The sequence below is a fragment of the Anomaloglossus baeobatrachus genome, chromosome 7 (genome assembly GCF_048569485.1).
Source record: "Anomaloglossus baeobatrachus isolate aAnoBae1 chromosome 7, aAnoBae1.hap1, whole genome shotgun sequence".
Lineage (NCBI taxonomy): Eukaryota > Metazoa > Chordata > Amphibia > Anura > Aromobatidae > Anomaloglossus > Anomaloglossus baeobatrachus.
In genome coordinates, this window is record NC_134359.1 from 199,537,480 (window position 1) to 199,550,010 (window position 12,531).

Genomic DNA, 12,531 nt, shown 5'->3' on the forward strand with positions numbered 1-12,531 from the left:
TACAAGTCTGTCTCCTAGACAGATAGCTTCACCGCTCAGCCGCTCCATGAACACACACTAAGCAATTCTAGAACTACAAGTCTGTCACCTCGGCAGATAGCTACACCGCTCAGCCTCCTTTTAGCTTGCATGGAATGATGTGCCAAGTGAGGGTATAATGCATGAATTCACAGCCAGGATTTTGATTATTTCCTTGGCAGGACCTCTGTTAAATGTACATTTTCCCTGCATGGACAGTGAGTAAACAGCTTCATCATCTTCATTTCCCTGACTGCATGCTATGAACTATGTTTTGTTTATTGGTGCCTAATGAAGATATACATGTAAATGCATCCTTCCATTCTTATTTATTGATATACTCAAGTGCCTCCATTGAATCTCCATGCTTGTTATTTGAAAGTTTAATATGGTTCTATGGAAAACGCCCTTTAAACAACCTGCTCCTTATGCCTGCACATAGATAGCATGATTACATTTGTTGCGCAGACTATTTCAGCTCATAAGCGGGCTTTACACACTACGATATCGTTAATGATTTATCGTCTGGGTCACGTTGTTTGTGACGCACATCCGGCGTCATTAACGATATCGCAGTGTGTGACTCTTAGGCGGGCTTTACACGTTGCGACATTGCTACCGATATATCGTCGGGGTCACGTCGTTAGTGACGCACATCCAGCGCCGGCAGCGACATCGCAATGTGTAAATCCTAGGTGCGACGATGAACGAGCGCAAAAACGTAAAAAAATCGCTGATCTGTGTCACGTCGTTCATTTCCATAATGTCGTTACTATTGCAGTTTCAATGTTTGTCGTTCCTGCAGCACCGCACATCGCTGTGTGTGAAACCGCAGGAACGACAAACATCTTCTTACCTCCGTTCACCGGCAATGCGGAAGGAAGGAGGTGGGCGGGATGTTATGTCCCGCTCATCTCCGCCCCTCCGCTTCTATTGGACGGCCGCTTAGTGACGTTGCTGTGACGCCGAACGCACCTCCCCCGTGAAGGAGGGATTGTTTGGCGGTCACTGCGACGTCGCCGAACAGGTATGTGCGTGTGAAGCTGCCGTAGCGATAATGTTCGCTGCGGCAGCAATCACCACATATCGCACACACGACGGGGGTGGGTGCTATCGCGCTCAACATCGCTAGCAATTGCTAGCGATGTCACAACGTGTAAAGCCCGCCTTATGTGCGACCTAAAACGATCGTAAAAGCGGCCAAAATCGTTTGCCGCGGAGAGGTCGTCCTAAAACAAAAAATCGTTCTCTTCTAATTAGCGATGTTGTTCCTCGTTCCTGCGGCAGAACACATCACTATGTGTGACACCGCAGGAGCGAGGAACATCTCCTTACCTGCCTCCACCGCCAATGCGGAAGGAAGGAGATGGGCGGGATGTTTACGTCCCGCTCATCTCCGCCCCTCCGCTTCTATTGGATGGCTGCCGTGTGACGTCGCTGTGACGCTGCACGACCCGCCCCCTTAGAAAGGAGGCAGATCGCCGGCCAGAGCAACGTCGCAGGACAGGTAAGTCCGTGTGACGGGGGTAAGCGAGGTTGTGCGCGACGGGCAGCGATTTGCCTGTGTCGCACAACCGACGGGGGCGGGTACGATCGCTTGCGATCTCGCTAACGAGATCGCAGCGTGTAAAGCCCGCTTTAGAGTTTCAAACACTAAAGTCGGCTATTTTGTACAATTTTTATGCAGTTATGTACTACATGCAAAATAATAATTTGTTTTATTATGGCTTTTGTTTTCTCATTGGCCAGCTGCCAGCTAACCTGACCAGCTAATATTTTTCAATGTTTTATTTTTAAATTGTTTGCATGCACATTATTTTTTTGTATATGCACAATTTTTCCAGTAATGAATTTATTGTTTGGAGAGCTGAGGGGATTTTTTTAATGTAATAAAAATTATACTAATTAATAATTTATTCTCTTGCTTTTATTGGTGTTTATTAGTTCTGGACTGTTGTGATTTTTTTTTCTTTTTTTCCACTACATACAGCATTTTCATTGCATTTTCGAAAAAACAGATGTGGGCATCCAAAAAAAATGTGCAATTTTTGCGTTTCATTGTTTTTTCTCTTTGGCATTTACCATATGGCCTAATTATTTTTTATATATTATTGGATAGGAATTTTACTACTTTATTTTTAAACTGGAAAAACCGGGAGGATTTACTTTTTTCTCTCGGTATTTTTAATTCCCTTAGGCGACTTGAACCTGTGATCCTTTGATCACTTGTTTATACTGTGGCTGTGCCTTCACAAAATCCTCGACTGCCATGGTAACCTATTATCGCCCCGCAATTGTGTCAAAAGTAGCTCACGGAAGTAAATGCATGCCCACTGGCAATTGCTCCATTTAAATGCCAATGTCAGTGATTAATTATTATGGTGTCAAACACCAGACATCGGAGCTCTGGTCGCTGCTGTTACAGAGAGGTGCCTGTATAAAAAGACCTTAACCCCTTAACATATTATGTAAGTCATGGCTCGTCTCCCTGCCTTTGATGCTGGCTCATATGCCGAACCCGCAGCTTTTCCCTCACGACACCTGATCTGATCAGCCAACATCTGCCTCTAACAGCCACGGGTGGATCGGAGCTCTACCCATGGCTGTTAACCCATTAAATCATGCTTAGTCGCTGACAGCGAGATTTAACAAGCAATGGTGGGGATTAGGCCATTCCCAGCTCCAATCGGCGGCCGCATGATATGATCGCGGGACGTTAATGGGTTGTCAAGACAGCTGGGAGTCAGATGATGACCTGTGTGTGCCATGATGCTCTTCCAGTGAATGATGGCTGCGAGCCGGCATTCATAGGAAATTGAGATTTCTGCTATACAGGTGATGATCGCAACTTCAAGTCCCCTAGGGGCCTAGTAAAAACAGTAAAAAAATAAAATAAAAAAAAGTTTTAAAAATCTGAGAAATATAAAAAAGTTCAAAACACCTCCCTGTTGTCTCATTAAAAACAAAACAATTAAACAATAATACAAAAAAAATCAATACACATTTAGTATAGCTGTGTTCAGAAATGTCCGATCTATCAAAATATAAAATTAATTAAAAAATGCAATGTTTAGAGAACATAATGAGAAAAAAAAAACTAACTGCCAGAATTGCAGTTTTTTGGCCGCCACAACAAATGTAAAAAATGAAATAACAGGTGATCAATAAAAACATCAGATCAGGGTGTAAAAAACAAGCCCTCACACAGCCTCAGATCCCAAAAACTGAAAATGTTATGGCTCTTGGAAAATCGTGACATGCAAAAAAAATGTTTTCTTCGAAATTTCAAACAATTTTTCAGCACAGAAATAAAAGAAACAAAAACTATACATGTTTGGTCTCTACATAATCGTACTGACCTGAAGAGAGAATCATACTGTCTGGTTAGTTTCATGATAAAATGAACACTGGAAATAAGAAACCAAAATACAATTGCAAAATTGCACTTTTTTCTATTTCGCCACATTTCCCCATACCGCAAAATACAAGACCTCACACGGCTATTTCGACAGAAAAATTAAAAAATTATGGCTCTTGGAAAAAACGAAAATGCAAACACAAAAAATTGTCCGGTCTTTTAAGGGGTTGTCTACGTTTGGCACAAAAACCTGCAGTCACTCTATGTGACTCCAGACTTGTGAATACTCGCAGCAAGCACACTGTGACCGCAAGGATGTAATATAAATACTTCCTGCTCAGCGTCATATCCAGAGGTTATGTTTTCAAAATAGATGTACGAGTGCTGCCAACATTGCTGCAGAGGTTAGAGGGGTGGGGGGGTCCGCCTGTCAGTGTTCAGACCATACGCCGCAAACTGCATCAAATTGGTCTGCATAGCTGTCATCCCAGAAGGTAGTCTCTTCTAAAGATGATGCACAAGAAAGCCTGCAGTTTGCTGAAGACAAGCAGACTAAGCACATGGATTATTGCAAACATTTCCTGTGGTCTGATGAGACCAAGATACACGTATTTAGCTCAGATTGTATTCCACACATGCTTGACACTAAAACAAGTGTGTCTTGCCTACAGTTAAGCATGGTGGTGGGAGTGTCATGCTTTGGGGCTGCATGAGTGCTGTCGGCTGTGGGGAGGTACAGTTCATGGAGGACACCGTGATTGCCAACATGTACTGTGACATCCTGAAGTAAGGCACGATCCCCTCCCTTCAGAAACTGGGCCACAGGGCTGTATTGCAACATGATAATGAACCCAAACACACCTCCAAGACAACCACTGCCTAGTTAAAGAAACTGAGGGTAAAAGTGCTGGACAGGCAAAGCATGTCTCCAGACCTAAACCCTAATGACCATCTGTGGAACCTCCTCAAATGGAAGGTGGAGGCGCTCAAGGTCTCTAACATCCACCAGCTCCATGATGTTGTCATGGAGGCTGGAAGAGGATCCAGTGACTATTGTGAAGTTCTAGCGAACTCCATGCCCAAAAGAGGGAAGGCAGTGCTGGAAAATAATGGTGGTCACTTAGGGGTGTACTCACCTTTGTTGCCAGTGGTTTAGACATTAAAATGGTTGTGTGTTGAGTTATTTAGAGGATGCATCAAATTTACACTGTAACATGTACGCTGACTACTTTACTTTGTATCAAAGCGTCATATCTTCAGTATTGTCCCATGAAAAGATATAATTAAAACATTTTTAAAAATGTGAGGGGTGTACACACTTTTGTGATATAAAAACACATATACACACACACACACTTTTTTTGACCGTTGAAGGTAACAAAAAATGTCCTACTAATAAACTTCTCTAGAGGTGTAAGGAAGTAGAAGGAAGTAGGGGTAAAGATCACTAATTTGAATGCAGTTGGGTAGAATAGGGAGATAATAAATCTATTGTTTGTGTGTCTGCAGCATCTGTATTATACACAACATTTCCACGTGTACAGATTATACACACTCAACTCTGCTGTATATATACACAAAGCTCTGCTACATAAACACGCAGCTTAACTACATCATCAAAACACACAGCTCAGCTACGACACACTCATCTCAGCTACATAATCAAAAAACATCCAGCTCAACCAACACACTCGGCTCAGCTACATCATTAAAATACACAAAGAGCTCAGCTACAACACATTTAGCTCAACTAGATCATTACAACACATCCATATTATACCTGGAAGAAGTTGTTATGGGAATGAACCCTGCAGATAGATTTCTTTGTGCCTCCCAGTCAGAATCCTTAGCAGTGGGTAACTGTTTTGCTTCCGATTCTGCAGTATGGGAACACAGGGCGCTGATAGAGTATGCAGCGATGGAGCTACCTGTTGGAGGATAATAAAACCTTGTGTCACAACTCAACAACAGTTTTTTTTAATATATTATATATGTGTATGGCTGAAAGTATTGGCACCCTTGAAATCGTTCCAGAATATGAAGTTTTTCTCCCTTACAATTACACATATTTTGTTATACACGTTTATTTCCGTTGTGTGTATTGGAACAGCACAAAAATCTCGATTACTTACCGGTAATGGTTTTTTCCAGAACCCTCGACAGCACCACCAGAGAGAGAGGTCCACCCATCTTAGGACAGGAAATGCACTGAAATAAAAGGGCGGCATCTCTCTACTGCTTAGTTAGGTTACAGAGCACAGAGAGGAATACAAGAAAGCATATTAATGAAAACCAACACCAACATAAACACCGCAAAACTGTGGATACCAACCACTGAAAGGTGAATTTGGAAAAGAGGTGGGAAGTGGTGGCGCTGTTGTGGGTTCTGGAAAAAACCTTTACCGGTAAGTAATCAAGATTTTTCCCTTCACCACGACAGTGCCACCAGAGAGATTCTGATAAACAAACCAAACCACTAGGGCGGGACCACAGCCTGTAGAACTCTTCTACCAAAAGTCAAATCCACAGTGGCAGACAAATTTAATCTATAGTGATTAAAGAAGGTAGTAGGAGAGGACCAGGTTGTCGCCTTACAGATTTGTTTCAGAGGCACATCTACACACTCAGCCCAGGAGGTCGCCACAGATCTAGTAGAATGTGCAGTAATACCCTGCGGCACTGGTCTATTCTGGGCAAAATAGTCCTCCATAATTGCCTTTTTAACCCACCTAGCTATGGATCCCTTAAAAACTGAAAGACCCTTCCTAGAAACATTGAAGCAAACAAACAACGCAAGGACTAGTGACATCTAGGTAATGAAGTAAAGTTCTCCTGACGTCTAAGGTATAGAGCCTTTCCTCTTTTGGATTTCTAGGCGCAGAAAAGAAGGAGGGAAGGACTATTTCCTGAGATCTGTGGAAAGTCCTGGTCACCTTAGGCAAATAAGCAGGATCCATGCATAGGATAAGGCTATGTGCGCACGTTGCGTACTTCACTGCAGAAATTTCTGCAGCGATCTGAAGAGCACATGTGCGCTTTAAATCGCTGCAGAAATGTCCGTAGTGAAAAAAAAAAAAAGCCGATTCCATGCGCTCTGCCTGCAGCTCCTGCCATAGACAGAGCAGGAGCTGCCGGCAAAGCGCACGGAAGAAGTGACATGTCACTTCTTAGAACGCAGCGCTTCGGCAGTAGCCGTAGCGCTGCGCTCTAAAACACCACGTGCGCACGGCCCCTACACAATCTCCATAGACTGTGCAGGGGACGCAGGACGCATGTAGTTACGCTGCGCTACAAAGCGCAACGTAACTGCATGTATTTACGCAACGTGCGCACATAGCCTTACTCTGTCTTCCAGGATCCGCGTATAAAGGGGACTGACAAAAAGGGCGTGAAGATCACTCACCCTCCTATCTTAAGGATAAGGCACCTGTTTGTGGACTGAGATGTAGACTCGCCCTGTCTTCCCAGGTCTTCTTTAAAACTGCTGGTATCAAAATCAGCAGGGGAAAGGCATAAAGGAGACCTGAGTCCCATGAATTCTGGAAGACGTCCACTGTCCAAGGATTGTCGCAGGGTTCAGAGTTCGTGTGCAGATACCATTCCCCCTGACGTACCAGACTTCGGCTAAGGAAATCGGCTGTAATATTGCTGGACACCCCCCGAATATGCAGTGCCGAGAGGCAAGAGAGATGAATCTGTGCCAGGGAAAAAATGCCTCGAGCTGTCTCCATCAGGGAGGGAGGTCTTGTACCCCACTTGTCAATATGATAAGAAATCGCAACCCTGATGTCTGAGAGAACCCGCACGTGGCGACTTGCTAGAGCATAGCTTTCTGAAATTTGAGGAACCTTGACTTTCTCGAGGACTCCAACATCCATGAGTTACGTGATTCCTCAAGTGGGCCTGGACCTATCCCCCAATCCTGCGTCCTGTCCTGAAGGAAAAACACCCCCGGAGATGCTACCGGGGCTAAAGCTGATGATGTGGCATTAAGCCAGTCCTCTAGCAGGCGCTCAGCCTGAGGACAGCCGTCCTTCACCGTGGCAGCACCACAGCTCTTCGGGGTCTCCCAACCTGGGACAGGAAGCCGAACTGATGCGGTAGAGAGGTGCAGCCCTTTTATTTCAGTGGGTTACCTGTCCTAAGATGGGTGGACCTCTCTACCTGTTGGCACTGTCGTGGTGAAGGGAAAAAAAAAAAAAGAGAAAAAAAGGCAAATTTGTACATAATTTCACACAAAACCCCCAAAATGGGCAAGACAAAATTGTTGTCACCCTCAACTTAATACTTCGTTGCACATCCTTTGGAATAAATAACTGCAATCAATCACTTCCTATAACCAACAACAAGCTTCTTACACCTGTTACCTGGAATTTTGGACTCTTCTCTTGCAAACTGCTTCGGCTTGCTCATATTTGAAGGTGCCTTCTCCCAACAGCAATTTTAAGATCTCTCCACAGGTGTCAGTAGGATTTAGATCCGGACTTATTGCTGGACACTTCAGAACTCTCCAACGCTTTGTTTCCATCCATTTCTGATGCTTCCTTGACGTATGCTTGGGCTCATTGTCCTGCTGGAAGACTCATGACCTAAGATGCAAACTCAGCTTTCTGACGCTAGGCATTACATTGCCACCAAAATTCCTTTGGTAATCTTCAGATCTCATGATGCCTTGCACACAGTCAAGCCACTCAGTGAAAGAGGCAGCAAAACAACCCCAAAACATTTTTGAGCCTCCACCATATTTGACTAAAGATCCTGTGTTCTGTTCTTTGTAGGCCTCATTCCATTTTCAGTAAACAGTAGAATGATGTGCTTTACCAAAAAGCTCTATCTTGGTCTCATCTGTGCACAAAACACTTTCTCAGAAGGATTATGGCTTACGCATTTACATTTTGGCAAACTGCAGTCTACCTTTTTTTACGTCTCTCTGTCAGCGTTTCATTTCATTCACAAGTCAACGAATAGTTTGCGCTGACACTGATGCACCCTGAACCAGCAGGACAGCTTGAATTTCTTTGGAATCTGATTGAAGCTGCATATCCACCAACCAGACTATCCTGCACTGCAAAGTTTCATCAATTTTCCTCAGCCGTCCATGTCCAGGGAGATTAGCTACAGTGCATGGATTGTAAACGTCTTGATTACACTACAGTTCAAAAGTTTGGGGTCACCCAGACAATTTTGTCTTTTCCATGAAAAATCATACTTTTATTTATCAAATGAGTTGCATAATGAATAGAAAATTTAGTCAAGATATTGACTAGGTTAGAAATTGAAATAATAAATTTTTCCTTCAAACTTTGCTTTCGTCAAAGAATGCTCCCTTCTCAGCAATTACAGTTTTGCAGACCTTTGGCATTCTAGCTGTTAATTTGCAGAGGTAATCTGGAAATATTTCACCCCATGCTTCCAGAAGCCCCTCCCACAAGTTGGATTGTCTTGATGGACACTTTTTGCTTACCATACGGTCAAGCTGCTCCCACAACAGCTCAATAGGGTTGGGATCTGGTGACGGTGCTGGCCCCTCCATTACAGATAGAATACCAGCTGCCTGCTTCTTCCCCAAATAGTTCATGCATAATTTGGAGGTGTGCTTTGGGTCATTGTTCTGTTGTAGGATGAAATTGGCTCCAATCAAGCGCTGTCCACAGGGTATAGCATTGCAAAATGGAGTGATAGCCTTCCTTATTCAAAATCCCTTTACCTTGTACAAATCTCCCACTTTACCAGCACCAAAGTAACCCCATACCATCACATTACCTCCACCATGCTTGACAGATGGTGTCAGGCACTCTACCAGCATCTTTTCAGTTGTTCTGCGTCTCACAAATGTTCTTCTGTGTGATCCAAACACCTCGAACTTCAAATCGTCTGTCATAACACTTTTTTCCAATCTTCCTCAGTCCAATGTCTATGTTCTTTTGCCCATATTAATCTTTTCCTTTTATTAGCCAGTCTCAGATATGGCTTTTTCTTTCCCACTCTGCACTGAAGGCCAGCATCCCGGAGTCGCCTCTTTACTGTAGACGTTGGGTACTATTTAATGAAGCTGCCAGTTGAGGCGTCGATTTCTCAAACTAGAGACTCTAATGTAATGTTGCTCAGAAAAAAAGAAGCAAGCACGATCTAAAATTGGCATGCATCATATAAAAAGTGCGAATACACAGATTTATTCCAACTGTACTACAATAAAAAATGAGATTTTTAGCAATTGATCAATTCTTTGGTTGCTGTCTGGCACTGGGAGGGTCAGTTCTGATATAGTCCTGGTATGTGTAGAGCTTGCTCCACATGCTGGGACCTGGGCTGGCCTCTATCCACAATTGCCTCTTTTGCAACATAGAAGCGGTTATATATACAGGTTACAGGTATGTGTGCTCCAATATGGTTCTGCTTTTAACTTTATCTAGGAGGCCGCATGGCACATGACATACAGAATATAGTGTAGGACCCCCCTATTGAGATTTGCCGTGACGTTGGCAGGGGTGGCTCAAAGAATTGATCAATTATTTGCTAAAAATCTCATTTATATTACAGTACAGTTGGAATATAGTTGGAAATCTGTGAATTTGCACTTTTTATATGATGCATGCCATTTTCAGATCGTGCTGGCTCCCCTCTCTCTCTGTAATGTTGCTCAGTTGTGCAGTGGGGCCTCCCACTTCTCTTTCTACTCTGGTTAGAGCCTGTTTGTGCTCTCCTCTGAAGGGAGTAGTACACACCGTTGTAGGAAATCTTCAGTTTCTTGACAATTTCTCGCATGGACTATCCTATATTTCTAAGAACAAGAATAGACTATTGAGTTTCACCTGAAAGTTCTCTTTTTCTGGCCATTTTGAGAGTTTAATGGAACCAACAAATGTAATGCTTCAGATTCTCAACTAGCTCAAAAGAAGGTCAGTTTCTTTAATCAGCAAAACTGTTTTCAGCTGTGCTAACATACTTGCACAAGGGTTTTCAAGAGATTTCTAAACATCCATTAGCCTTCTAACATAGTTAGCAAACACAATGTACTATTAGAACACTGGAGTGGTGGTTTTTGGGCCTCTATACACTTATGTAGATATTGCATTAAAAACCAGACGGTTGAACTTAGAACAGTCATTTACCACATTAACAATGTATAGAATGTATTTCTGTTTAATTTAATGTTAGCTTCATTGAAAAGAAAATGTACTTTTCTTTAAAAAATAAGGAAATATCTAAGTGACCCTAAACTTTTGAACTGTAGTGTATTTTGTGCACCATGGATAAAGGAACATGAAGATCTCTGGAGATGGACTTATAACCTTGAGATTGTTATTGATTGATATTTTTCAACAATTTTGATTCTCAAGTCCTCAGACAGTTCGGTTTTCCTCTTTCTGTTCTTCATGATTAGTGTGGCACACACAGACACACAATGCAAATTTTGCGTCAACTTCTCCCCTTTTTATATGGTTTCAGGTGTCATTTTCATATTGCTCATACCTGTTATTTGCCACAGGTGAGTTTGAATGAGCATCACATGCTTGAAACAAAGTTGTTTACCCACAGTTTTGGAACGGTGCCAAGAATTTTGTCAGGCCTATTTTGGGAGTTTTGTGTGAAATTATGTCCAATTTGCGTTTTTTTTTGTCTTGTTCCAATACACACAAAGGAAATAAACATGTGTATAACAAAACGTGTGTAAGTGCAATAAATTAATGGGAGAAATACTTTATTTTCTGGAACAATTTGAACGGTGCCCAGTGCCTTGAAAAAGTATCATTTTCCACATGTTTTTCACATTACACTCATAAACTAGTGACCAGGTTACATTTTTCACTTTTGTGTCACACCACAGAAAAAAAGTTGATAAATATAATTTCCCTCATGTCTGCTGTACATCATCACCCTCTGTTCTTTATGTTGTTAGGATGTTAGACGGTTTTAAGTTGTAACACAATTTTTCATTTTTTTTACGGAAATTTATAAAACTTATTTTTTACCACCTAATTTCTGAACAGGTCACTAGAGCCAGCAGACACTATGGGAGTTATTTGACCGTTACATACCATGGAAACCATCAGGACCCCACAATCATGATCTCAAAGTGTTGATGGGGTTCCAGAAGGAGCCCCCCACACTCTGTTAACAATTTAGATGCCGTAGTCACTACTGACAGTATCATATAAGGGTTTACACGGCTATGGCCGATGCCAACACTGATCATGACTGATGCAGCAGTGTCAGCTATAGTGTACAGCTGCTGCACTTTCACCTGTCGAGGGAAGCTATTCTTTCATATCGGAGGTCATTAAAAACACGTATTGGTGATCACTAAGGACTTAAATGTATTTTATTGGGATTATATGTGATTTATTAACACTAATGAGTAAGTATTTGTGAAGTATAAAGAAAATGATACATGTTTTTCTAAATATTTTAAAATTATGAATCTGAAAATTGTGATGTGCATTTGTATTCAGCCCCCTGAGTCAATACTTTGTAGGACCACCATTTTCTGCAAGTCTTTTGAGCTGTGTTTCTACCAGTTTTGCACATCTGAAGGCTGACATTTGTGCCTATTCTTCTTTGCAAAATAACTTTAGCTCAGTGAGATTGGATGGAGGTGTCTGTGAACAGCAATTTTTAAGTCTTGCCACAGATTTTCAATGGGATTTAGGTCTGGACTGTGACTGGGCCATTTACACACATGGATATGCTTTGATCTAAACCATTCATTGTAGTTTATCAATATGTTTAGGGTCGTTGTCCTGTCCTGTCCTCAATCTTATCTTTTGCAGCCTCTACCAGGTTTTTTCTCCAAGATTGCCCTGTATTTAACTCCATCCATCTTCCCATCACCTCTGACCGGCTTCCCTGTCACTGTTGAAGAAAAGCCTCCCCATAGCAGGATGCTGCCACCATGTTTGACATTGGGGATGGTGGCTTCTGCATGCAGCATATCACATATATACATACATATTATGATAAATAACTGTGTATATACAATAAATATTTAATTATTTCACCTTTATAGAACAGGACATATTGTGCCTTTGACTTTGTTACATGAGTGTAGTAACCACTTGGTTGCTCACTACTAATTGTCCATTTCTGTCCAATGCCATTTCCATTTTTTCCTGAAAATATAGCACTCTGTAGCTATAAAAAGAAACAATACACAA

The 12,531-nt window shown here is 42.2% G+C and overlaps 1 protein-coding gene across 1 annotated transcript in view; it reads right to left on the reverse strand.

The window, feature by feature from the left end:
* Positions 1-12,531, reverse strand: part of FAM234A (family with sequence similarity 234 member A) — a 77,243-nt gene that overhangs the window by 31,205 nt on the left and 33,507 nt on the right. The window contains exons 6-7 of the mRNA XM_075317869.1: positions 12,376-12,508; positions 5,157-5,304 (exon numbers count right to left, since the gene is read on the reverse strand). Coding sequence (XP_075173984.1) covers positions 5,157-5,304; positions 12,376-12,508 — 281 coding nt within the window. The remainder of the gene's footprint in view (positions 1-5,156; positions 5,305-12,375; positions 12,509-12,531) is intronic.